General features: G+C 41.9%; 1 protein-coding gene across 2 annotated transcripts in view; it reads left to right on the top strand.

Annotated features, from left to right (window-relative positions):
• The first annotated feature begins 10,916 nt into the window (after positions 1-10,916).
• EDAR (ectodysplasin A receptor) overlaps positions 10,917-27,856 on the top strand; it is a 75,792-nt gene continuing 58,852 nt past the window's right edge. Inside the window, exons 1-2 of one of the 2 annotated variants that reach the window (XM_061377611.1) lie at positions 10,917-11,400; positions 21,320-21,420. In XM_061377611.1, coding sequence (XP_061233595.1) covers positions 21,388-21,420 — 33 coding nt within the window. In that variant the 5' untranslated portion in view covers positions 10,917-11,400; positions 21,320-21,387. The remainder of the gene's footprint in view (positions 11,401-21,319; positions 21,421-27,856) is intronic. The other variant, XM_061377612.1, reaches the window with a different exon arrangement.

The following is a 27,856-nucleotide window of genomic DNA, read 5'->3' as shown; positions in this document are numbered from 1 at the left end:
TTGCTCCGTGTGCTTTACTCTGTATGGGTCTGTTATTTGGTCTGGTATTTGATAGCAGAAGAAAACTGATTTTAATGGATCTTGAAAGCACATAGCATGTGCTCTACTGGGAAATGCCACATCCCTGGTGGTGGCACTGTTCCTTGAGGAAGATTTCACACAGGAGGAAGGAGGAAGAGCTTGTGCCTACAAAAGGTTTCGCTGCATAGGAAACTGGTAATCAGAAACACACATTTGCTCCATATCCTACTGAGAAAACTTCCTATAAGGAAAATGCATTTTATAAATACACTTCGACTTTTTGTCTGAAATACAGTTGTAAGGAGAAATCCAGCATAGCTGGAGACACAATGAAAGATGGGATTTCCCAGCACTGTCCAGAGAAAGCTATTTAACTTGATGTCCCAGCAGGGGAAACACCATGTACTTAATGTGAACTCTCTCACTCACTGCTATTGAAAGCCATTATTAGCTTGGAGAAAGAAGGTGGTTTGGCTGCATTTTTTGCAGTACAGTAACTCTGGTCAATTGTATTATTGAAGCAGGCTTTCTCAAAAGTGTATCATTACTTCCTCTTGATTTTTTTTGGTGTCTGTACTCATTAACAAAATAAGTTATCAATAAGTATCCTGGGATGAAGAGAGAGGGAGCTGCAACAACAACCATTTGCAGAATGCCACTATGTTCCAACTTCACTACTACCTTTTTCAAAGTCAATAGAGACATGTCTTTGGATAGAAGCCAAAACTAAAGGTGTATTACAGGCTGGCCCAAAACTTCTGGTATGTTCCAATTGCGGTAGATATGTCTAAAGTTAACACACAGAGGTGTACCTGGTTTAAGCCATACCAGGAGCCAGTTGCCACCACTGTGGAAAGCTGGATCAATCTTCTTGCAAGACCACCCCGCTTATCCTCAGGGAGAATGACCATCAATGTCTCTTCACTGGAATGAGGTACATAAAGCACAGTGGAGTCCAACTGGTGACATGTAATTGGATACTACAGAGCAGTGCTAGGGCTTGAATGCTGAAATGAAGTCAGTGGTGGTGCCAGTTTCTGGCCTGCCATATGTAGAAAACTTCCTGAGCCTATCCTGCACAAAACATATTTAGTCTCTGGAGGCAAAATGTTAGCATAAGCAAAGGCTCTAGGCCAAAGAAGACTTATAACACTTCTCCCTGGACTCCCCACCTTCATAATTGAAAGGGGAAATGAAAAAAGGATTTAGATTGTATTGAAAGAAAAGGCACCAGGGAGCAGATTCAATTTTTAAGTCATCACAGAAATTCTCTAAAATTCAATTACAGTGATGTAGATCTGACATAGGATGTATTATTATAGTACCCTGGAGAAGGTCAATAAAGTGTATTGTAAGGTCTGCATAAGATTTCATCAGGACAATAATATAGATAAGTCTCATTATTTTACATGTTTTGCAGCTGCTCTAACTTAATTTTCAGGAGGGCATTACATAATTATCAAAGATGATTAAATTTTATGGCCCCAGATCTTGCAGGTTATGTCTACAGGGAAAGAGTTCGAACACATTATATAATAGCAAAGCTATAATTAGACTCTGGAGAGTGAATAAATAAATTACACCAAGCAAAAAAGGGCAACATATCTACCTACAGACCTGCACATTTACAATGGAAGTTAATGTCGTGTAATGAGAAGACCAATTTAAAGTACTGCAAATTTGCAGGTATTTCACAGAACCTTGACTTTTAACCACTTACCAGTGAAATATCTCTATTTCTTTAGGTACAAAGCCTGTCCACACTGACTGATGTTTTCATCTTCTCTACAAATACAGATGGGCCACAGTGACTTAATATTGCACGTGTGGGTCAGATTTTGCCTGCAGCATTCACCATGGAATTGCAAACATACAGGATTTATGTATATTTAAATTCACATGAAGTTCGCAAGTTAAAAAAGAGAGGGAGAGATTGGTGGTGGGTTTACTTTGTCTAACCGCGGGTGCATACTTCCATCTGACATGCCTTGGATATCAGGGGCATCCGAATGGGCTTGGCATTTAAGACACAAGACTTGTGATAGAGGTTTGCTCCCTTATGAAGCAGCAGTTGAGGGCAGGGGGTCATGGTGGGACCTAAAATTGCTCTAGATGTCATTATGTTTTAATGAGTGATTTTTTTTCCTGATGGGTTATTTAGCTGCAGAGTTTGATTCAGCGCCTGCGAAGGAACCAGATGGTTTAGTTACTGGGATAGGTCCCAAGACAATTTTAATTATCGGCCTGTGTGGGTCAGGGATTTAACCCAGGAGTGTCAATTTATCAGTCTATACTTTTTGTGTGATAAGGGAATAAATTAAGAATTGCTGACTGTGGTAACCTCATGCTGAAAAAACGTGGTGGGAATAGTGGCCAAGAGATGATGAAAATGACAAGGAACGTGCACTGTCTGCAAAGACAGACCCGCCGGTGAGCATGTTTCCATCGATTATGCTAGCTGTCCTTTCTGCCTATTTGAAGGTAAGAGGCCAGCATGCACTGAAAACTGAGGAAAATACCTTGCATCTGGAAATTGTGTGCCATAATAACTCTTCAGACGATGTCTGAAGCATCAGGTGTCAGCCACTTCCTAGGCAGGGGAAGTCTTGTCCCTGCACAAGGTGGCTGTGCCTGCATGTCAGAATCTTACCACGCAGAAGCTGATATACTGTTAGACTGTAGGGTTTGCCATCCCCCTTTTGACTGCCTGGCACAGCCCTGGGGTGTAGGAGCACCCTCACAGCGACACAGCGTGACCCAGGTCTTTAGTAGCTCTGAGAGCTGGTCAATATCAGCCTTGCTTTCACCAAATGGATTTTCTCAGGCAATCCTCTGTTGGTTCATGAACTTTGTTAGAGCAGCTGAGCCTGCTGCATTGGTGGTATGAGGTGAGGGGAGAATATTTAGAGCTTCTGGGGGGGTACTGAGAGAGCTTTATGGAAAAAAACAAGCTTTTGTAATGAAGTGTAGTTTTCTTTGTGGATTTAACAGGGGTACAGCTGGTGCTGCTTGGATGAGGCATTTCTGAGAAAATGACTAATTAATCCTTGCTACTTATACCCAGACTGTTTACATTTCAGCTTTTTGTACTACAGCATAACTCTGATCAAGTAGAGATGTTAAGGGCAGTTCAAATTGTTTGCTCTATAAGCTAGGATTTCTGGGGGTGTTTTTATGTCTCTAAACAACACTTTTGCCTCTATAACATGTGGATAAAACCTGCACAGCAAAACCCAGTCTCCTGTGAAGTTATCAGTGATGCTGGGCCAGCATTACAGTTCCCAGTGCCACCTCAGTTCTCCCTCTTTTGGCACTGCCTGTGGTCATGACTAATTTCACCTCACTACTCCGCAGAGCCCTCTGTACTACTTCCCAAACTCATACACCTCTTCAATCCCCCACCACCTCTCACTGCAGTGAGTACCTGCATCTGATGTCTTTCCCCCACACCCTCTCCACTAATATCTCATCCAGTGCCCATCTTTCTTCCCACCTTCCATTCCCATTCTTGCTACCCAGCTCCCTGTCCCAGCTTCCTTCTCCCTCCTCAGTCTCCAATGTTTCTTCACCAAGTTTTTCTCTTAAACTGCTTTGCATGCCCATTCTGTGCCCACTCTGAATTTAAATCATCCTTTTTCTAGGCTTCCTGAGCACTGACAAGGTTGTTGAAATTGAGCAGACTCCACAGGCTGGAGTGTGGTCTTCCAGTCTCATTACTTGCCTAGAGAGCAGGATTTGAAGTGTGGTGCCCTGGAGGGGATGGAAATGCCTACTTTAGCGCCAGAGGGTAGAAAAATGTGCAGGAAGACACAAAAGCCCAAGAGCAAAGACTATTTCTAAGATTTTTAGAAGATGAACAGGCTGGGTCTGATTTGTAACTGTATTTAGAAGAGCAGTAATATTCCTAGTATTCCTAGAATGGCTTTCCATTAAGAATCTCAAAATATGCTGTTCATTAACTAAGCCTAACAGCACTGCTACATGGAAAGCCTAGGCTCCATCAAGCCAGTAGATTACAAGCTTCAGAGGTAGAATCCAAAGTTCTTATTTCATAGGGTATTCTGAAGGACTATCCAAGAAAAATGAGGGTAAAATATTTAGTATTTTTATCCTTGTAAAAAAGCATAAAAATTTGTCTGCACCCTTTATCTGGGTATCATTTTGCATGCTCTCTTAGTATGAAAATAATGTATGGATATGTTTAAATTAAATTATGTATTTTTGCATGCAAATAAGGTTTCTTACACGTAGGCAGAAGGCTCCTCAGATGTTGTATATGCAATTCAAGAAACAGCTTTGAACATTTGGCCCTGTATTTGCCTGAAGGGAAGAAATCCAGTACATTAAGATTACATTCTTCTGTGCCCAGCCTTAGCAGTTCATGGAGCATGTTGGGTCACTGACTCTCCTAAGCATTTAAATTAACTTTTCTTAACAATTACAGTCATTAAGTCTCTCCTAAATTACAAATTAAGATCATCTGGATGCATTATAGAAGCAAAGGTGGTATTAGCAAGAGGGAGGAAACAGAAAGTTTACCAAGTCTTCAATTATTCATAATTTTACAGGCGAGTTTGTGTTTTTGCAGACCAGGGTGTGCTGTTGCTGTGGGTGTGTAAGGTGAGGTGCCTCTGCAGTAGATCTCTTGTATCTATACAATTTGTTGATGTCCTCTACCTCCTTGTCTCTCTGAGCTCTTGGCTGACTGGTGAACAGCTGTCTTGCTCCAGATGTAAGTCATGACACGGACCAGTATACAAAGCACGAAAATAACAGGGGCAACTGGGGCTTAAGTGCAAGCTTAGGCCTCAAGTGAATATGTAAGTATAGGTAGAGCCGTTAAGAAGGCAACTTAATTTTTCTTTGTTCATCATGTACCACAAATAATGTCCAGATACCCTGTGAAGTTCTGGAGTAGGTCTGCATTATATTTGGCCAGCAAACAATTAATTTGGCCTATTGGTCTTTGTGGTTAACAGAGTAAAACCTGTGGCTAGTATTGCTGCGGGAAGGTGAAGATCACAGGAACATTGTAAAAGGAGTGGGTGGAAAGTGAGAACGGGGTGCATTGCAGTTGAAGAATTTCAGATCATTAAAAGAAGACAACTGCTTTCTACCTTTGAAGAATATAAAAACAAGAGAGGCATTTCACACCCTGCATAAGCTGTAGAAAGAAAATGTCCCAAGATGACCCTTGAAAGAGGTTAGCCAGTATTTACACAGTCAGAAGTCAGTATGAAGGTAAATCAGCCAGCATGGATGCTGGTGAGTGGCAGACGGGAGATCTACCAGTCCAGACTATTTTACCATGCACCAGGTATGACCTCATGACCCTCATTCCATCTTGCCAAGTTTAACATTTTGTGAAAGTGTTTTCAAAGTCAAGACAGAGAAGGCCAGATGGACTCCCATATCTTTCTGTTCAGGCACAAGATCTTAAGACATCTGTGCAGGCTGCCAGCAGAGATGTTTTCCGCTGTCATTGAATAGTAGTTGCTTGAACAATAGCTCATTGACTTCACAGATACTATTTACACGCTCGCTAATGTTACTGAGGAGTCTTGCCTAGAGCAATCAAGACCATGGGACAGAGAAAGCATAGAAAGATGCATCAGTTTAAAACAAAATCTTTAGCAGCTGCCAATACTTCAATCTAGTTTTCTCTGTCTCCCTTGGCTTAAAAGAAAAAGGAAAGAAGATGAAAGCCTTCGGCCAGCAAGCAGTGAAAATGCTTGGAAGAGTTCTTGGTGTAATCCCTATTTAATTCAGGCCCTGTGTACCAAGGGAGTACTTTGAATACTGCGTTAGCTTTGCTGGAAAGAGAAATAAGCACACGTGCCTCTCACACACCTACATACACCTTCTATCCTGAGGATATTTTTCCAGAAATTAGGATTTTTATATAATCTTGAAAAAAGCTTTGGATTCCTTTTGGGAGCTCAGTTGAGATGCTGTAGGAGCTAAATGCAAGGTAGGGAAGGTGGGTTCTGCTCTGAGAGAGGTAATGATCTGCTTTAGGACAGACAGAACTGGGATCCTACCTCTGAGCAAGCACATGGCTTTACAGTTCACTTTTAAAATTGAAACAATAAGGGTATTTGGAGAATAGCCTGTCAGTGGGTAGTTAATGTTGCAAATGGGTGTCACCCATGTCTCCTGACTAACTGCTAACCTTAAATCATCTGCACTCATAGGGAAGTATTATAGCAAGGCTGGATTTGGTCTTTTTAACCAGATGACAGTTTGAATTTATTATGTATTTTGAAGGTTAGTAATATATCAGAGTCATACACTGCAGGTGATACAATACTGCATTAAAATATTAATCAAATCTGCAAACCATCTACATTCATGAAGGCAAGTAATATGCCAAGGAAGAAGTTATAAAGAAAATGGAAATTTATTGCAATATCTTTGAAAAATGCACTACAAGCACATATTTGGAAAAGCATCTTGAACACTTCCTCTAAATACAAACTTCCTAGATTAAGGATGTGTTGCATATATTAAGAGTAATAAAAGAGCAACTGATTATAGGGGATGTGAATTTAAACCCTGGTGAAAGACCATGGGCACCAGTTAGGCAATGAATGGAATGGAATATTGTACTAGACCTAGAAATTTGTTTTAGCCAGACTTATGACCTAGGCCTCTTTGATCCTTTTCACCCTCTGGGTGACAAATTGTGACATCACTGTGGTTAGTTTTACCCATAATTTTATGATCCAAGCGTCAATTACATTTTGGGTTTGAACCAATGGCTTAAATCACCACCAATTTAGAAACCGCATTTTAAAATATATTTATAAGGTCAAAACTATTCATTCCCTGTTTATTCTTTTTTATTAAATTGAAGTCATGTGATAATCATGTGTTTTATATAAAAAAAAAATCTACAATGATTAAAATAACAAAAGCTTAAATCACTGCTGCTGTTAACCCTTCTAAGCGCTCCTGCAACTCAGATTACTCCAGTCTTTTATTAAACATTTCCATACAACAAAGAAAAACAAACTCCAAGCTGAGAGCCTCCTGGTTTATGCCAAAAGCAAGGTGTTTACGGTCTCAGGTCATGCTTGAAATGTATATGCACTTTTTAGGTGGCTAAATGGCCTGAGTATCCTTTAGTTACCTGTAAAGGACAACTGTTAAGTAAAGAACTCCCTCAAGTAGCTCCCTGTAAGTCTAACAGTGAATTACGTGATTTAACATGCTGGTCACTACTGCTCTTACTAGGTGGCAGGGCTTGCTGTGGCAGATCAGGTTTCAAATAACTTCTGAGGGATGCAGCCTGATCCTTCTGAGAGATGCAGCAGTGGAGCTGCCAGGCAGGATGGCGCATCATTCAGGCATTCTCAATGCCTGCTACTTCTTGGCTTTCTTCTTCAGATTCTGTAAATTCCAGTGACATAAAAAATGCATTATTTGTGCTACTTAAAAACACCGGGTAAGTGCTCCTCTGGTCATCAAGTGTGAAATGTCTGGATTCCTGGGTGTCTTACAGGTTTCCAGTTACCTCTTTGGAAAGGAAAGATTTTGACTCTTGTAGAGGTAATCAGGAGTAAAGTGTTTTTGAATAATTTGAGTCTTCTACTGGTTTATTTTCATGTGCAAACCAAGTCACCAGATGAGTATGAGCGGGCTGGAAATTAACTTTACAAGATAAGATACAAGATGAGGCAGAATTAGGAATCTGGAACTGAATTTAAAGAGTTACTCAAATTACTTTGCAAATGTGAACTACACTGATCTGTTTAATTATATGTTAATGTGCTGTGCTTTTCACTAGACTTTGCCTCCTCTGCCTGTAATATCTAAACAAATGAAACTCCTCATCATAGGAGTTGTCAAAGGTAGAAGGGATGAAGGAGGAGGAGAATTTTCACACTCCAGGCAGCCAAATGCTGCCCTGGAAACTCTGCCACTGGCACAACCTTGTCTCAGGGGTTCCCTGCCTTATTATCCTACTTCCCAAGAGATGCACAATACATGCTTGACAGAGCAATAAGCTTCTGTGCTGGCTGCCTCTGAAGTCACTGCAAGCTCCTCTGGAATATATCAGCTGTGATATAGCCTGAAAAATCAGTCCTGTGGCATTTGAAATCAAACATCTGAAATTATTGGACATAGTTGATCATCATTTCTCCTCTGTCTCCATCCCTTTTCTATTAAATCAAGTTAACACCACCCATTTTAGAAAGAAGTTAAAGGTACAATCAATATTATTTGTAAAGCTTTAGAATACTGAGTGTTTTACAAGAGACATCTATTGTATCTCAGCAACATCCATAAGAAAGTTAATACATGTGTAGCAGGGCTTTCTATTATGTCATTAATAATGTTCATACTTGCACATTGCATTAGGAAGAAAAAAAGGACTCCTATAAGAGCTGCCTGTTCAATATGGATTGACCTGTGCAGGTACACATCCAGTATCTGAGGATGGATATCGTAGAGGTAACTTTCTTTGTAGGCATACCATGAGTTCTGGGTTTGACATGTTAATTCTGGTCTTGTACTGTGCCCCCTTTTCCCATCACAGGCATGCATGTGGTGTCCAGTCATGGATATACATATGGACCCAAGAAGCTTGCAGATTTTAATTTCAGATCTTGAAAGAAAAAAAAATACCAATCATCCTTTGAAATTATATTGACCTATGATCATTCCCAGTTTCCTCTCTCCCTCTCTGCCTCTGCAACTTTTCCCTCATCTTGTTCTTCTTGATAGTTCTCATCACTTCAGTCTCTTTTTATTCTAATGTTCCCATGCATCAGCCTGTCATTTTCCCTTTCTCTTTTTTGTTCCCTCCAACATAACTATTGCCCCCTCTCTTCCTCTCTTCCTTTCCTTCCTTTCTCTCCTCCCTCCACTTGTATTCATATTTCTTCATAGCTCTTGTATTCTTCCTGTGCACCAGAGACTGGCTATCAAAAGCATAGAGGAAGATTTCTCTTCCTTTCATATTGGCACTACAATGCCAATAACACTAATAAGAAATAATTGCATGGGAAAAATTTGTCCAGTTCCCAAAGTGTTGGAGCATATTCACTGCAGGAAGAAAGCTTGGACAACTGAATAACTCTTTTCATTGTAATGAAATTAGCATTATTCAGAGATTCATTCATACTTCTCTCAGATTGGTGTGGGTAGCAGCAAAAAAGAAAACAACAAGTTTTCCTTTCTCCAAAATTAAATCCTTAAATAAAAATCTGGGTTATGCTTAGGTTTCCCAATGAAAAACTTTGCTGATTATTAGCATAGGCAAAATTGTTCCCTTTCTTCTGTGACTAAGGAACCTGTACTTTGGCTTTTCAGTTATTGCCTCTGACAGTTTGATACCAAAGACAGATACACTGATAAAGTTAGACTGTTTTGAAAAGATATAGAAAATACAAGGTCAGCTCATATCATCTTCTTGATTTCGGACAGAACATCAGCATGTGTGTAAGTATGCATAACTTATATTGAATACCTACATATCCTAAGGCCTCTCCTAAAGGTAAGGATAATAAGCTGTCCGACACTGGTGATTGCAGGATGATTTCAGCAGAGAAATTCTGAAACTTAATGAGATAGGCAAGAACATTGAAGCATAGTACTGCAAAAGTTTAGAAGACAAATAACAAATCTAGGAGCATCAGAGCTTAATGTTCTTTAATACACATAGTTCTCTCTCCTCTCCAAATAATAAAACCTCACAATATCTGACAAAGTTTTAGAAATATGAATATGGTAATAAAAAGAAACCAACCATTTGACATATGCATTGTTTAGAGAATATGCATCAAGGAATAAAATAAATGAAACTCTATGGAAAGACTTTGATAAAACAAGTAATTTTAAATCAGTAAGTGCAGAAATGTCAATGCATAGGACAACATATATGCAAAAGTGAAAAATTACAATGCAAAACAATACATGCGAACAAAGATGACGCAGAGAATGGAGCTACAAATCCAGTTTGAAATATAGTGTAAAACAGTATATATCCACTGATCCCTGGTTTAAAATTTTTATCCAAAGTCTAGCTCAAAAGAGCTTGAGTTACTGACTATCCTAGCATCCAATCTTTTCATTAAATCAATAGCAAAACTCCAGTAGACATTCGTAATGCAGGAAGAGTCCTCTTAAGAGTACTTTTAATACAAGCTTCTACAACAGTGTATCTCAAGTGCCCTGTACTCCATTTGTTCCTGGCCCTTCAGTTTAACTCTTTCCTATCTCCCTCTCTTTTCTTGGCTTTTTGGACTTTGGAGAAACGTTGCACTTGGATCCATCCTCTTGTGTACTCCCAAACCTGCCTGAGTTTTTTAAAGACTCTGAAGAAAATGTTATACAACATGTAAAGTGCTCTCTTTGAGCAACAAGGGAAAGGGTGGTTCCATTTGGTTTTGGTTTAACTACTTTTACAGTAGTTGACATGAGGTCTTCCTTCTAGGAAGGGAGTCATGATTAATATATTTGTTAATAACATACACTCTAGAAGGCACAGAAATATGTTGTTGATTAATTTAAATACTTATTAAAAGCACAAGAGTATGGTTATGTTGGTGTTTGAGCTAAGCTAATTACTTTGTAAATTTCGGATGCCTTCCTTGTATAAAGACACGATTCTGAAAATTAGAAAAACATTTAAATGAGCTGGCCTTGAACAGTCTGCCTAATGATCTGGAGAAAGTTATCCAAATGCTACAGAGGGAGATCTAAACAAGCAAAACTCCTCATCAGTGGAGGTGCCAAAGGTAGAAGCAAAAGGAGAATTTTCACACTCCAGGCAGCCAAATGCTGCCCTGGAAACTACCACTGGCACAACCTTGTCTCAGGGGTTCCCTGACTTACTATACTGCTTCGCACGAGAACTTCGCCCTGGTTGCTTCTACTCTGGATGCTTCCCATAAGTGTCCCCCGTCTCTGCGCCTCAGCTACCGGCTCCCCATCTCCGAGCCCAACCTGATAAAAATCTTCTTTTCCTCCTGTTCACCGGCAAAATCCGACGCGGGCAGGAGCTGGCCAGGGCTGCCGGGCTTCTCCTCTTCCTGCGGTGCTCCTCTAGGTGGGGTAGGAGAGTTTCCCAGCGAGCGGAGCCCGCTCCGACGCCCGCGGCTTTGCGAAACTTCCTAGCACGGAGCAAGCGGGGAAGGAGAAGTTGTTGGGAAGCCCCTCAGAGCCTGCAGAGCTGAGGGCTTTGGTGCGTTCGGGCTCCCTGGGTTGGAGCTGGGGACATTCATGACAAGCTCTGTGAGAAGAGGAGACGCGCGCTGGCTGTGCCTGAGCCTCGGCACCTGTGAGAGCCTGACCAAGTGGTTATCCTGTGCTCTGTACCTGCCAGAGGACCACTTCTCTGGGTTTCGGTGGTGGTGAACTCATCTGCACAAGGTAGGCTTACATCGAGTGTATCTGCTGCCTCTTCTCTCGTATGGGAGCTGCTCTGTCATGGGGATGTCACTGCAGGCTGTGGCTGCGAATCATGTTGTTCTTGGGTTTCAGTTGAGCGAGATCTACTGTTCAGTGAGTTTCTCTGCTCCCAGCATTAGGCTAAAAAACTGCTTTTTTCCTATGAAGGCTCATAAGTAGCTACAGTTCCTGGTAATGTCTTTGCTTAAAATCTAAAGTTTCCTCAAATTTGATGTGGTTTAGACTTTCTTATTATTAAAGGTACCGATGTTCTGATCAGTTCACAAAGAGGATCTAGCGGGTCTTTTGTTTGACTGGAAGTACATATTTCTCCAGAGGATAGTGGAACTGCCGTTTTGGGTTTTGTGTTAACATTGCAGACTAATTTGCCTGTACATTTTAGGCTGTTACTCTACTTTTGAAATCACGACCAACGTTGTAAAATATCACAGCATCAGTAGTGTTGCAGCTGACTGAATATACATGTGAATACATGTTTGTAGCATGCCGATTTCAAGATTCCCTGCGTCCACAGTCTTGCTGTTAAAGGGTACTGTGGCACTGAGACCCAGAGAGGAAAGTGGATTGTTCCCCACATCAAGGAGTGCCTGGGCGGCAGTGGCATCTCATACCTGCTCTGAGCATGGTATGCTGTAGCTGTAGGTAGTGCCAGAGCGGCTTTGAAATGCCCAGCTTAGCTACCTCTGAGGAAGTGGAGATCTCAGCTAGGGCTACAACAGTAAAGTGGCGTGCGTGAGCCTTGCATGACTATAAAAGACTTGTTGGTACTGAGCTGGCTGATTTTAGCTGCTTGTGCTGCCATGACTACAGCACTGGTACCACATATTGGAAAAAAATAAAAATAGACATTTGTATGCCTAAGAAAAAAAGTGTTTTAATTTTTACAACTTTAGGTATTACATGAAGGGGCACTGGATAGCACTTTGGATCTGTCCCCCATGGGATAACAAGTGAGATCCTCATCCACTGCACAGATCCAAGGAGCTTACTGATCACCGCCTCCTTGGGGTGCCACCCAAAACCTCTTTATATGCCTCAAGCTACAAGGAAAACTTTCACACCCACAGCTGCTCTTTGCTGGAAGAGACGAGGCCTATAGCTACTGCTGCCACTCATCTGCAGCAGAGGCAGGAAATGATGTTGTACACTGGAGTTTCAAATGATAGGTCTTGAAAAGTTTTGGATTGCTGGTGGAAAACTCTGGCAGCTCGTTGAGAAAAATCATGGGAGATGATAAATTTTAAAAGGAAATTAATATGACTGTGCAAAGTGGAGTCAAACCCTGAGACTAGGATCAGGATTACTCAGTTCTTTGTTCTTCATCAGAAATGCCTAGGATATGGAAAGTGAAAATAAAATTTAGGCATCCCCTATAGAAGAGTTAAACTGGTAGGAAATTAATTCTGAAATTAAATGAAACAAGAGCAATCAAATGCAGGAAATACCTTCAGCAGCCAGTTTGGCTTCACACCACTCAGTGGGAACAATTTCATCTTCAGGTAGGCTCCTATGGGCGCAGTTTCGCTGCAGTTGTCGAACAAAGTTGAAACTGTGACCAAAGCTTGGCCCAGTTCCTTTGGTTGGTAGGATACCATATAGTTGTGTTGCCATTTGCAGTAGCGTAGTCTGACAAAGATATCAGATGAGAATGTGCCCAGAAAAAACGGACAGAATGTTTTGGGGTGTTTTTGTGGGGTTTTTTTTTTTTTTTGGTGGTGGTGGTGTTGTGTTCTTTTGTTTTTTTTGAGATAGCTTTTACAGAAAACTGCTGCCATAAACAGGCATTTTTATTCGCTATTATAACTAGATGGAAAACATGTAAGGTTTAAGTTTTCACATCAGACTGTGAGATGGTAATTTTGAAGGGATCATCCTGAATCATATGCTGTGGAAATCATCTCACTGTAAATGCTGTACTGAATGGAACTGTACCATAGAGACATTTAGAATTCCTCTGAAAGTGATTTCACATGAAACATTTCAACTTTACATATCAAGGATGACATTTCTTAGAGGACTGTAATATTTTGTTAGAGTCTATAATTTCTAATTGAACCTATATAGCCATGCTAGATAAATGGTCAAAGTCTCAGTTTTCAAAAAATAGAAGCATCAGCTTTTGAAGATAAGATTAGTATTAAGATAATGTTTTTCTCATGTTGTCATCAGTGGAGGAATTCCCCTCTAATATCCTCAACAGAGTTGTTTCCTTTAACCATGCTAGGATGGAACTGGGTTTCAGATCATTATCTATGCTGCTTCTCTTCTCAGCTAAAGGGTAGATAAACTGCAATGTGAGCTACTGCCTATAGCAGAATAAGCATAGAGGTTACAGCATGACCACACCCTACATGAGTCATTTGTGATGAGCTGGGGGTAGGTCGGCCTTTCCATTCGCTCCTGTTAAAAGTATCTCATTTCTCCCTCTGGTTATTCTCTAATCCAGGCCTTTGCTACCTTCTGGTGCCCTTCTGACCCTCAGGACGACTATAATTTTTATTATGCATCCGGAAGATAGCAGGTGCCCTTTTTACCCAGCAGCAGCAATTCTTCTTGGGGAAATCCCTTCCATCCTAATACACATAAATGGTCCAGCCAGTGTGTCATTAGGGTAGGGAGTTGTTGGAAAAAACAGATGCACTTTCTTGCCATGTATATTCCAAGAAGGTGAGACCCTGTAAAGAATTAGATACAAATGAACAAAGATGGTATCACGATATTTATGACATGATATGTTTATGACATGTATATGTATAATATGTATATTATGCATATTATAATATGTATTACATGATATATTATACTATTGTAATATGATTACATACTGTAATATGTATGACATGATTTACATATATATAAATACATACACATACATGTTGGTCAGTATAAAGGTCACTGTGTAGATAAAGTGCTTGGCATACTTTTCCCATAAAACTAAGAAGCTGGCTTCATACAGCAGAAGACTAGCACTTCTAAATATTATTTGGGGTCCAAGTAACTTGTTCTTTTGTTCGATTTATCAGTCATACAATTCTATAACAAACAAATGGAGATCACAAGCCCATGAAGTCAATGGCAGAGATCCCACAAGGGTGGTGTGCCCAGCTCTTGCTGGATCTGTGGCAACTTTTAGTGACCAAGCACTGCTTCCTGAACCATGTTAGCTTTGCATACGTTTCTTCTGACTTGACATATCTCAGATCTTTCAGTTTCTTCCCACCAGGGAAATCAAAACAAAACGAGAGGATGTCACTTTCAAATTCAGAAGAAGTCCGTTAGAAACAGAAGAATAAAAGATAAACAAAGACTATTTTAAAGCATTATCTACTATTGTCTTTTGAAGAAGTTGAAGCTTTGCCAGTGGATTTTCAAATTTCTGTGGAGAAGGGGGAGTCAGGGCCACATCCTCCTGATCTGGTGCCAGGGAGTGCTGATTTTGAGCTGTCATAAGTGGCATTTTGTGAAGTTAATCCACAATGCTTGAGCTGAATCACCCGCCATGAATCTAGCAACAGGTTTTACATTCCCACATTACCATAACATCTGACCATCTGCAGTGCAAAATCAATAGCGAAGTCCCCAGTGGATTTCATAGAGTTTCTGGCATTTATTCTTTTTCAGACTCAATTCTGCAGAGCTGAGCTTTTTTTGGATTTGGCGCCATAAGTTCTGCTTATTTCCTTTTTGGAAAGGGAGGGGGGCTGGTAGGATTTTATGTGGCAGAAGGGGTTGCCAGAGCTGTGTCAGTTTTATAGCAGAAAGGCTTTTTCAGGATGTTGATGTTGCCTTTTTCTCTGTCCCACAAGAAACATAGAATCATAGAATCATAGAATAGTTAGGGTTGGAAAGGACCTTAAGATCATCAAGTTCCAACCCCCCTGCCATGGGCAGGGACACTTCGCTCTAAACCATATTACCCAAGGCCTCGTCCAACCTGGCCTTGAACACTGCCAGGGATGGAGCATTCACAACCTCCCTGGACAACCTATTCCAGTGCCTCACCACCCTAACAGGAAAGAATTTCCTCCTTATACCCAATCTAAACTTCTCCAGCAGTTGATGGTATCTCAGCTGACCCTTGCTTCACTTGCTGTGTACATGAGGCTATGAGGGCCTTGATGTCCACCTATCCAGGGACCTGCTTTGATTATAAACATGTGCAGGGTAAACTGTGTTTTTGGGAATGTTATTTAAGTATAGCAAATGACTGCTGAGGAAATGGGGCGTTAAAAAGAGAGTTTATAATGCTTAGCTTGACCCCACAGTAGCATAATGAAATGCTGGTAGACCTGAGATCCTTTTGATCTTAAAGGCCAAGATCAACCTAGTTGCAAACCTGCAGCATCCAAACCTTCCCAACCAACCTTCAGTGCTTCCCTACTGAAGCCTGGCATAGAAAGATATATAAGGTTCAGTTTCTTGCTGGTTCTTGCCTCTGCTGTGCAAGTCCTGATGGATGTACATCCCCTGCAGACCATGTTAATGAGCCTCTAGTTCACTAGGCTTTATGGCCAAGACATGGTGCTGTAAAACTTAGCTGAATCCAAGTCCAAGCCAGCTCTTTGGTAAGAAGGAACCCTGGAAAAATTAATTTTTCCCCGCCTCCCCTGGAGGTGTTGTATATGAAGCTCTGTTAGACCAGCCTTTATGCTCTGTTCAGCAGTGTAACAAGCTGGGGACAAAAGCAAAAACATATGGCCAAGTACTGAGAAAGCTTTTACTTCTGACAGTGCATACATCTCTTCCTTCAGATATATCATGAAGAAAAACTGCTAAAGTGCCAGTTAAGCTGCATACAATTATTTGCAGATTGAGTGTCAGGATTCTTTTCTTTTTAAGCAAGAACAATTTTAATAGTTCAGGATTAGATATTTACAACTATCCAAGCTGGAAAGATGCATTCCTGTGGCATGCTCCATTTTTCTCTCATAACTCTATACTCTCGCCACTGCCTGGGAGAAGGACTAGAGAGGGAAGGAGATAATAGCTTCAGAGAATCACAGAATGGTTTGAGTCAGAAGGGACCCTAAAGCTCATCCAGTTCCAACCCCGCTGCCATGGGCAGGGACAACTTCCACTAGACCAAGTTGGTCCAAGATCCGTACAACCTGCCCTTGAACATTTCTAAGGATGGGTAAGCCACAACTTCTGTGGGCAACCTGCTCCAGTGTCTCACTGCCCTCACAGTAAAGAATTTCTTCCCAACATCTAATCTTAATCTATCATCTTTCAGTTTAAAGCTATTCCCCCTTGTCCTGTCACTACATGCTGTTATAAAAGGTCCCTCTCCAGCTTTCTTGTAGACCCTCTTTTTAGGTACTGTAAGGCTGCTATAAGGCCTGTATATTAATAAGTTATGACTAGAGGCTTTGTAGAAATTGGCTTCTGTCACTGAAAAGAATGAGAGAAAAAGTCCCTGTGCATCCAGATCACATATCTTGGAAGACAATAACTGGGACTGCAAAAATATGAGGAACAGATGAGATCAAAGGCTAAAAATGTCAGAATTTGTTAAAATACTTGTTGCTGTTTTATAGCCTGCTATAGTCAGGAACTATGAAACAGACTTCCTCAAACATGGGACTTAGATTTGCCACTTTAACAAAAAGGAGTTTGAAATTACTTAAAATTCCTCTTTCATAAAGTTTTTCTTTTAGGAAACTTTCTTAAAGTTTCACTTTCTATCAGAGTCAATAAAATATTTGCAAAGCAACAGAGTTTGGTTGGTGCTGAGCACAGTTTAATACTCTCCCTGAAGGGCAGTTGCAAAAAAAAACTAACCAAGTCAACAAAAAAATAAAAACCAACCCCCCCAAACACCAAGAAAAGGCTGGGGATGTGTCCTCTTTTTGTCACTTGAGATCTCACCATTTTTTGTGTTGGTAGGTAGCTGGTGACAGTGGGCCTTCCCAGTCAGATGCATCTGTACATCCAAAAATAGCAGAGCATGATCCGTGAGCTGCCACCTGTGGCCTGTGATGGGGGAAAAGCAATGAAGCACCACCTTCATCTGGCCACCCCCTTTCTTTCCGAGTCTTTTCCACCTGCACAGCAGATATGGCTCAATTGCTCGCAGACTTGCCTTCAAGCCACGGGAGTTTATGGTCTGGCGCACCAGCGTGAGCTGAGGCTGGCACGAAGTCTGGCAGTGTGAAACTGGATTCAAGAAGTGTTCAGTTGTGCCAGCTGCAGGAGGGCAGCAATTGCCAAGAGAAGGGCAGAGAACACAGCTCAGGGCAGTAACTATCTCAGCTGTCACCGTTTAATTCATCACCAAGCCTGAGTGTCAGCACCCTCCAAGAGAGACAAAAGCAGAACCCTGTATCCAAGCATTGAGGGGCGCAGATTTATTCCATTACATTCAAATACTTCCCCATGATGAGCCTTGGCTCTTTAAATTTTCCATAAAGAAAAAGCATGTGCTAACATACTGCCAGTTGGAGGGGTATAGTTTTGTTCGCATGTGTAGATCTAGTTGCTTTCTTTAGGATGTAAAATTAAAAGGAAGAAGCCATTGTTCTTTCCTTGCTCTCAATTTTCAAAAATCACCAGCTCTCATAAGCAGACCAAAACAGATAACAGATGGCACTGGCTAGCAACAGGGAAACCTAGATGCAAATACAGTACGGTATATGAAGAACATCTCTGATGTGGCAGGGTTATGTTTTCTATCATGGTTTCTAACTAGTTGTGAGAAAAATCCAGCACTAGCAGTTTGTGGTATTTAATTGGGTGTGAAAGGTGAAAATTATTCAGCTGGTGACCAAATGACAAATTTACTAATAAGCAAATAAATATAAATAAATGACCATACAGGAGAGCCACTTTGCACTGAAGTCAACAGGACACTCTCCAATAATGTCAGCAACTAGCTGAATGGGACCTGCATGCCTATTCCTGATTTTTGTCCAAGGTCCAGATGCACACAGGCTACCCTACAAAAGATAAACAGAAGATGCTTGTTCATGAATGCTTTGCTGACCCAAGCAAGGAGCCACTGTTTTTTCACAAACATCAAAATTGGGCACCATGCAGGTTCCCTCAGAGTAGGCAGCAAGTCCAGCACATCAGCAATATGGCTCCCAAACAGCCCCTGTCCCCTTGCTCCCCACAACCTGGAGGTCTTCACAATGAACCAGGAGCCACAGATGAGCTGAACTGCAGGTTTTTGTCTGTAGCTGTGAGGTGCAGGTCTCCCAGAGCTTGTATAAGGTTGTTTTTAATTTAGCTGAGGTGAAAGTGAGACTAAACAAACAAACATAATCCCTGCTGTGTGTATATCTCTATGGGGAAACACCAGGAGCACTTTGAGGAGGCAGTGAACAGTGCCCTTGGGGGTAAAGCACATGGGTGAGGCACGTCCACATGTAGATGAGACATCTGGCTGCAGTTTGATGAGTGTACACATTTTCCACTCTCTCCTTCCCACAATGTCACCTCTGCTTCGGCTTTTAAATTCCAACCTTCTGAGCAGGAAAAGACACTAGAAACTAAGATCCCACCAAGTTCTCTTTCCACTGAGAGTGAATCTCTCCTTGTAGTGAATGGATATCAGATCCATCACCAGGAATGAACAGTAGAGGTCTGGACAGCTGTAAAGTTGAGGTCTGATGTCTTGGTTGAGTGAGACTACAATTGCATGCTTTCTTCCTGCAGAAAAGGGTGCTTGCCAAATTTCCAGTGTAGCACAAAGCGATTGCTTCTTATGCTGCAGAGCCCTAAGATATCAGGCCGTCTATGTAAAGCAACAGACAGACAAATGCACTCAAAATGACAAAGCGATTTTGAATATTTACTCTCTTTGCTTCTACCTTCAGTGCTTGTACAGGCAGATCCATGGCATTGAGCACAGTCTTACCTTGTAAGGTAGAAGGATGTGGTTAAATGCTTGCTGTTTTTTCTAGAAAATGAGTGTGTTGATGTGGTGCCAGTCAAATTCTGGCAGAAATTTGAGAGAGCCTGTATAGCTCACTCATTAGTTGATGCTCCACTCGTACTTCGTGTGCCCATCCCTTGCCTTTGTTGGTAAAATATCTCTTCTCTAGCCCTTCTCCCATACAACACTGAGTTTGTGCCTATAGAGAGCATCAGAACATCAACAGTTTTCCTCATCAGATGAGAAACCTATAAATTCAAGTTTTCTTGGAAGTACTTAACACTCCTTTTGCATTCAAGTAAAGCTGTCGCTGAGTTCACTGAAGTTTGCCCATGCAAGAAGCAAAGGCTCTGCCCCCCTGGGAGTATGCAAGCCATTTTCTAGTAATTTGTCTGCTGAAGTGACAGATTTCCTTATTATAGCACTGAAAACAGGAACTTCACTGTCTTTTGACAGAAATGACTTTACATATTTTATGAAGCTGAGCCAAAGGCACTGCTCTTGTTAGCTGTAGTTGGTGGCTGTTTGGTTGATCTGGACATGAGAATTATCTACTTCCCGTTCCTTTTTTGTTGTTTTTGTTAATTAAGGCTTTATACCTGACTAAAATACACAGCCATATTTTTTCCTTCAGGTCATGTTATCGGAAGCTTTGAGTTGGGGGTGGGGGTAAAAAAGTTCACTTACTAAGTAAGATTAAAGCAATTAAAGGCTAAGGCTCATATTTAATTTTCCCTTGTAGATGCAATTTTTCATGCAGTGACAGCATCAAAACCTTTTCAAGTTTTATAGCTATTTCACATTTGGCAGAAACAACAGGAAACCATCTGTAGCAAAGCAGGATTATAGTAAGCATAATATTCAGTAATGAAAAAAAGACTAAAAGAAAACACTGTTATCTTTATGTTGTAGCTTTGAAGGTGTAAGGAGCAGGATGCTTGCATTCACCCATCTATCTACTAGCAGCAGGAACATTTTCTAGATGAGGCAACCACATAGAAAGTTGATTATTTCAGGAGAAGGAAGAAGTCCAATAAGAAATTTGAGTTTTGGTTTCTTGTTGTGATAAATAACTGTAAAGAGGCTCATGCAGAGGGGGCTCTATATGACTGTTTTCTGTACATCACGACTTACATGGCAGAGCTTGTAAGTACCCACACAACTTCAAGTAGGAAAGTTGTCCCACAGAAAGCGAATAAGCTGCTCATGGTTTTAAGTTTTAATTTCATGCTTGGAAGTCTCTTTTGGGCCAGGGAAATAAAAATAAGCTGTGGGAATTCAGATGGCTCATACTGCTTTCCCTTCCCTAATGGCAAAGTATGTTCGTTCTTGCTTTGTTGTGTTTTATGTGCTCTAAAGGAGACATCCAGACTGACAGAGAGCATGCTCATTGGTTGAGAGTGAAAAATACTTTTCCTGAAACTTAGTTTGTTAATTGGGGTGTCACATCCCAAGGCTGCAGTTTTAGGGGTGCTTATGGTAGCCACTGAATACCTCTGAAGACCATGGTCAGTCCTGTAAAGTTGTTACAGTACTATAAGTATGCTTAAATTTCTGGTCATGCCAAAATACTCATTGGTATGTCTGATAAAAGGAAAGAACCATTTTTTCAGGTGTGCTCTAAGATTTAGCCTGGTCTCTTCTCTCAAAATATGTTGAAATTTTGACCAGTGAATGAGAAGCAAATCAACCCATCTGTAATTTCTTTGTCACTGACAGTGCTTCACATATTAATAATCAGACCTACCTTTAAGATAGCATTTCACTGTGCAAAAGTCAAAATATGTCAGGGAACTGCAATATATGCTTGTTACTAATGTCTTAAATTATAGCTAGACACCCTGTTTTTCCAGTTTTCAAGACTAGTTATGAAGGCCTTTTTTTTTTTTTCCAGTGCTGAGCTGATGAGACATTAAAGGTTTCTTTTTCAAATAGTTTGGCTGTTGGGTTGCTCCTTTCACTCACACCTGCCCCTTGACTTAGAAATCGTCTCCGCCTCTTCAGCATCAAACACTGAATTTACATAGGCACAAAGAGAGTGTGGAAGGCCAACAGCTTGCACCGTCATTAAGATGGGAATGCAAGAAGAACAAAGCAGCACAATGGTAAGAGAAATATCACAGTACCTACTTTTCTGCAAGGCTGACTAACCAGGGCTTTCCCACAGGAGGGAATGGTACCGAGGATACCACAGGATTAGCAGATGCATGTAGGGCTGCTGGCAATGACTAAGCCGCTAACAGCAAGCAAATCGAAGTTCTAGACATGAGTCAGGTTTTCAACTTGTTGTGGTTTGTAGCAGCTCAAAAGGCTTTGTACAGCATCACTGTATGAGTCTGTGACTGCAAAGCGATGGGCTTACAGCTGGTAGAGCCACTATCTGCTTTGGAAGGCAACTCTTGCTTCTAGCAAAATGTAGTTGAGCTCAACTCCATGCGTCGCTTGCCCACAGCACAGCCTTAGTTGTGCCTCTCATATTATTTTAATGCCTTTGCAAAGTGCTCTGGTTTGTTTATTCAGTAAGTTCTTAATTAAACCAGCATCCCTGAAAAATTTCAGAGATGCACATTAAGAAGCGTGGCAAAATTATTTCTTGAAAAATAAGTGGCAAAACCAAGAAAAAAGTGGTGGAATGGTATATATGTTTACCACCTGAAACAAGTAATATTTTGTATGTATGCATGGCTTTTTCCTCTGGAATTCTAAAACACAGAAGCAAAGAAAATGAGAGGGAAGCATGGTGTCTGGGTTTGTTTCGTTCCTTCAGAATTTTCTGTTCATCCCTTTTAAAACAAGCTTAGTGGAAAGACTTGAGCGGAAAGACCTGAGATGCTCCCTCAGTCCTGATGTCATGGGTGGTTCTGCTGTTTCTTTTAATAGGCTGGTGATGATGTGCTTTTATTTGCTGTTGCTTGTGTCTGTGATGGAACTGGAAAAAACTTAACAGAAAAGGTACAATTGCTGCAGGAGCTGGCAAAACTGTATTCATTTAATCAAAATGAAAGAAAGAGGCATCTGCTTTTCCCTTGCAAAGCCAAGTGCAAGAGCTGAACAGCTCAGGCTCCACAGAAACACATACAGAAGCAAAGCTGCTATCATCTGTGGTATTTTCCCTATCATTACTGATGCTAGCTGGATTAATCTACCAAGCATTGCACACAGCCCATTGCTTAGCTTCATAGGCATGTTCATTTTTGCAGAACAGATGAAAATTCATAATCAGTTCTGTTTAATTTCATCTGGAGTTTTCACCCTTTTTTCTTGTATATACAGATGAAACACTTGTGTAATCACAGGATAGCAATTAGTGATGGGTGTGTGAAAAGCACGTAGAATAGCAGGCAGTCTCTGAATCTTTGATTTGGGAGCACTCTGCGGTGAGAAGCAGATATACTTTCTGTTAGATCATCTTTATAGACTTAATCCCAAGGAGGAACTCGGATGCTTATCAGACCTGTCACTTCACACGCTCAATCTGAAATTTAGATCTTAAGAAACCTTGCTCGCCTGCCCCTTCACCCTGAGGTATCTACATACCTTAACACCCACGTTTGCATCCACCGAGTTCCTTGCATGCCTGAACGTGTGCTTCTGGACATGCTTTACCTGGCCTGGCCTGTGCTGGGTAAACAGACTAACAGGCCACGCGTAAGTCCTGCCAATGAGAATGGTTGCACTGTCGTGTTCAGCCCATGCTTCAGGAACTCAGGTGGGAGATCTGGATTCGATGTGCTCCTCAGTCTGGGGAGACTTTAGCTGTTTCTCTCACGGCAGTGCCCTCAGCCCCAGTTCTTGTGCATTCTGGAAGAGGTGTCCATCTGTCTGTCCATCCCTCCTTTTTTTAACTGTTACATTTTCCTTGGCATAAGTCACTATTTGGAGAGCAAAGTCAAAATAATGCCACTGCATGGTGGCTAGGTCACTTGCCAGGGTGTATGGAGATACAGGGTCTGGGGAATACTCAATATAAGATGTATGCTCTTTTTGTCAGAGTGAGAACTAGAGCTTGGTTTCTAAACCTGCCCAGGTGGTGCCCAATTGCTAGTTTTGGAGTTATGTGTCTGAGTGAAAAACAGAAGAAAACTCTCATGTAAAGCAGAAAAGCATCAACAGGAGGGAGCCAAACAGCCCCAACAGCTGTGCTGCCTGGCCAGGGACCCGGAGCTATTACCTCTCCATGGAGCCCACCCAGCCTGCCCCCAGCCACTAGTGGGAGAAAGATTTCCAAAATGATGTTCAGACAAAGGAAGATGTTTTCTGCAGACAGGGAGAGATGTTCAGCCTTACATTGCCCCATGGGTGATGGGGTTGTAAATGCACATGTATGGAGAAGTGGTAGGAGGGGTTCCATAGTCTGGATTGTGGGAGGAGCCTGGAGGACTCGTCAACAAAGCCTTGCCAGGTTCCTAACTAAACCTTGACAGGGTCATGACCAAGGCATATCTGCTGTTTTTTGAGGATCTCTGTTTCAAGGTGTCTCATTCGTCCCAATCCCTGGCTGTAGCAAGGATGCTGCCACCTCCTGTGTCTTCCACAGAGCACTGAGTCCATCATGTCACTGCTCCTGTTGTGAATCTGGCCTAATCCCTGCTGAAGTGGGGAGCTTTCTTAGGAAAAGTGTTCTAGAGATTAGCCCAAACTGGTTTAAATCAGGGATGGCTATGAGGCAAGTAGCTCCAGGAGCACCAGCATGGTTGAAGATTGATTTCTGATGGTTCAGTGTCTTGTGGCTGATTACCAGATCCAGCTGAAGCTCTCCTCACTGGGACATTTGCAAAGACCTTACTGCCTTGTGCATTTGTCAGTGGCTCACCAGCAGCCTCTTCTCATGGTGATGTGCACCAGGGAAGTCTGCTGCCTCCCGGGGGCCAGGGTAAGGGACATCACAAGAAAACTCACTCCTCTGGTACAGCCATACTACCCTTTATTAGTCTTCCAGATGAGCAATGAGGAAATCTCTTCAAGAAGCCTGAGAGGACTCATGGAGGATTTCAGGGCCTTGGGGAGACTGGTTCAGGGTTCAGGAGCCCAAATAGTGTTCTCATCCCTCCTGTCAGTCATAATTATGATGACAGTTACATCAGAAAAAATCTTATTAATTCATGGCTCCGTGGCTCCTTGCGGAAGGCCAAGGAGAATCTCCATCCTCTACTGGATACAGAGCTGGTGAAGGGTCTGGAGCACAAGTGTGATGAGGAATAGCTGAAGGAACTTGGGGGTTTTAGTCTGGAGAAGAGAAGGCTCAAGGCAGACCTTATTGCAGCCTTTCAGTATTTAAAAGGGGCCTATAAGAAAGATGGGTAGAGGCTTTTTAGCAGGGCCTGTTGCAATAGGATGAGGGGCAATGGTTTTAAACTAAATGATTGTAAACTAAAAGAGGGGCAAGTCATGATGGGCGGGAGAAAAAACTTCTTTACAATGAGGTTGGTACAATACTGGCACAGATTGCCCAGAGAGGCCGTGGGTGCACCATTCTTGGAGACATTCAAGTCAGGCTGGATGTGGTCCTGAGCAGCCTGGTCTAGTTGAAGACGTCCCTGCTCATTGCAGGAGGTTGGAGTAGATGAGCTTTGAAGGTCCCTTCCAATCCAAACTATTATGTGATTGTGTGATTTCTCCCTGTGCTGTCCCTGTGGGAAGGACTGCTGGGGAGAGGGGCTAGGGGGTGTACGGGTAAGCTGGGGGGTGGGAAATTGCATCATGGCCACACAAGCACCATTTGCTTTGGAATCCACTTAAAAAGGCAGCCCCCCCTTGCAAATATCCAATAACCTGGTGGTTTTGGTACTCTCTTGAGAGATAGAAGTTGGGAGTTCAGCTCCCTGTTCCAAATTAAACAGAGGGAGTATTTGGTGTTCCATTTACTTACAGTGTGTCATATGGCTCCACTAATAAACTGACCTGTGGAAACCCTTGAAACTCCTCTGAAACGCGCTAGCCATACACTGTATTCACCCTTTAGTGCTTACTAAGCATATTAGCAATGATTTTTAGTCTGTTCAAGAACAGCTATTCAGAGTACAAGTAGAGCGTGCAACAGAGATTTAGGAGTAAGATGTTGCAGGGGCCAACTTCAGTGAAGGAGTAATAGGTGGTATGAATGTGGTCATCTTAGGTTTTCATTTTCAGGCCTTTGAGTGGCATTGAAATAAGAACACTCGACAGAAACTATAATATTTTCTGAACAGCAAAGGCAGACTTCAAAAGCACACTTTTATTGTAGACTACTTGGGGTTTATGTACGAGACTGCTAACTGTGGTAATACCCTTTTCTCTTAGTAGGCCTGATTTCAACTCTGATGCTGCTCCATGAATAGGGGCATCATGAACTGGTCTTTATGTTTTGAAGACCAAAGTTATTCCCTTTTGGAGGAGTCTGTTTTATTAGGTACATAAATTAGGGAGAAACATTTTGTAGCTCTGTGTAGAGCTTTGGCTTCTTCCTACAAGAAGAATATATGTGCGAGAGATAAACAGGACCTCAGGGATTCAGGTGAGGAGCTTTAGATATAAAACAGTCTGAGTGAGGAAAATACAAAGAACTGGCTCCACACAAATAGGGAAATTCAGTCATTGTTTCCTTAAGGGTTTAAAATTACATCACCTTGAGGTGCCAAGAGAAGGGGTACTCTTATAGCTATTCTTTTTTAACATATTTTTATACCCAGTGTGTCATACATGTCAGCAAAAAGGAAATGGTTTGAATTCACATATCATGTACGTGGGCTTGGGTCACTTTTCACTACAAGCAACAAACACAGGTTTCTAGTATCAAACAAAAATACTACCCTTTCTGTCTCAAAGCTGGTGGGTCAAGCTTTGGCGTAATTAAGCATAACATAAAAAAACCTCCTCTGTCAATAGCATCATTTGTCACGAAAGGATGAGCTCTCTGTAATGCATGGTTTGAATTAACTGTCACTTGAAGTTGAGATGCTGTATACACATCTGGCACCTAGGCACGTACAGGTGTTTTTGGAGATGTTTTAGAAAGCAAAGTCAAGTCAGCCAAAAACTGACTCTGAAAGCAACCTGAGCCCACATGTGAACACAAGCACTTGTTATCCATTGAAAGCTTTTTGCTCTAAAGAAGTTTCCTGCTTGCATCCTTTTTTGGAGAAGAATTAGCTTTCACTGTTCACCATTTAAAGCACATCACTAAAACATGCCCCCAGGTCTTTGCACAGTGTGACATTTTAGACAAGCTGTAAAAGAAATGCAGCTTCTCAATTGCTGTTGTGCACTTGATAATTGTATCATTCAGAAATGCTGTTTCTATAACCCTTTACTTACTTCAAGCAGAAAGTCATGGAAATAAATCATTTTCTATTACAGAGTTTTGCTATAGAATACATTGCTGCAGTTATAAGCGTGATTTTTCCAAAGCTTACATAGAGCAATGCCTTTAGTCAGGCTATCTTCTAAAAGCTACCCCAGACCTGGGAGAGGAGTGGGTATGCCAGGAGGCAGGAAGGGGCTCTTGTTGAAGCCCTCATCAAGTCACAAACAAGACTGTAAGATGATCTTGACACTATCTACCCCTTTGCAGACAGGCTGATGGCACATGATGCCACCAATGGGGCCCAGGCAGGTGAGGGTGAGTTGTCTGGGGTTTCCCTTCAGATGAGGTTTTTCCGATGCAGAGGCAGCACTTGCCCAGTGTGTCTTTGCCACCTTCAGGGAGCTGAACTGCTACAGAGAAAGGCTGCGTAAGGCGAGCAGGTAGAGAAGAGGGTCAGGACTGCAGTGCAAGTGAGGGTTGAGGGAAAGGATGCTCAAACCCTCTTTGGGCTCCCAGGTGTGTGGAAAGCAGGGGGCACATGAGCAGTGACTATGGCAACATGGGGTGCAGGCAGGGGGAAGGGGTACCTGCTGCTTTCCAGTGTTGTGCTGCTGCAGCTGTAGCAGAGTGAGGGTAGGTGGCAAAAGGGGTAATGCAGAGATAAAGAGGAGTTATTGGCACCACAAAGCATTTGTGTTGAGGAAGAAATACAATGCAAAAGACTGAATGGGGTCAGAAATAACAAATGTTTGGAGAACAACGAGAAAGATGATGACTTTCTGAGGGCTCGAGAGGAATTGCTGGGGAATACAGGGCATTTGCAGCCTAATTCATTGCTGGTGGCCTCATTAGGCCAGAAAGGCCTGATAGTGCCTGTAACTGCTTCTTGAAAATTGCAACTTAACACCCAGGCAGCAATGGAGCAGCTGCCTAGAGCCACGTTTCTGCCTAGAGCACATTTTTGTTTCCCTCTCCTGCGGCTCCCTGTGCGATAGGGCAAGCTGAACTGGCCTTGCTTACGCTCCTTTTCTTCCTTTATTTTTTTTCCAAAGCTGTGTTTTATTTATTGCATTTGACTTTGGGTTCAAGCAGCATTTTGTAGTGCTGTCAAGAGCTGAAATGTCGGAATGAAATACTGAATGTATTTCCTGAAATACTTGGCATTGGAAATTATGGAGGCTCCAGGCTAAGCATCCGCTATGGATTCCTGTGATTGCTGTTGTGGTGCCATGCTCCGTTTTTCAATACATTTGCCATGG

This window comes from Neopsephotus bourkii, unplaced genomic scaffold, assembly GCF_033783945.1.
Source record: "Neopsephotus bourkii isolate Nb327-2 ecotype Australia unplaced genomic scaffold, CSIRO-AGI_Nbou_v1 NB_1760, whole genome shotgun sequence".
Taxonomy (NCBI): Eukaryota; Metazoa; Chordata; class Aves; order Psittaciformes; family Psittacidae; genus Neopsephotus; species Neopsephotus bourkii.
The sequence above is the reverse complement of the archived record's forward strand: the minus strand, read 5'-3'. Positions and strand labels throughout refer to the sequence as shown.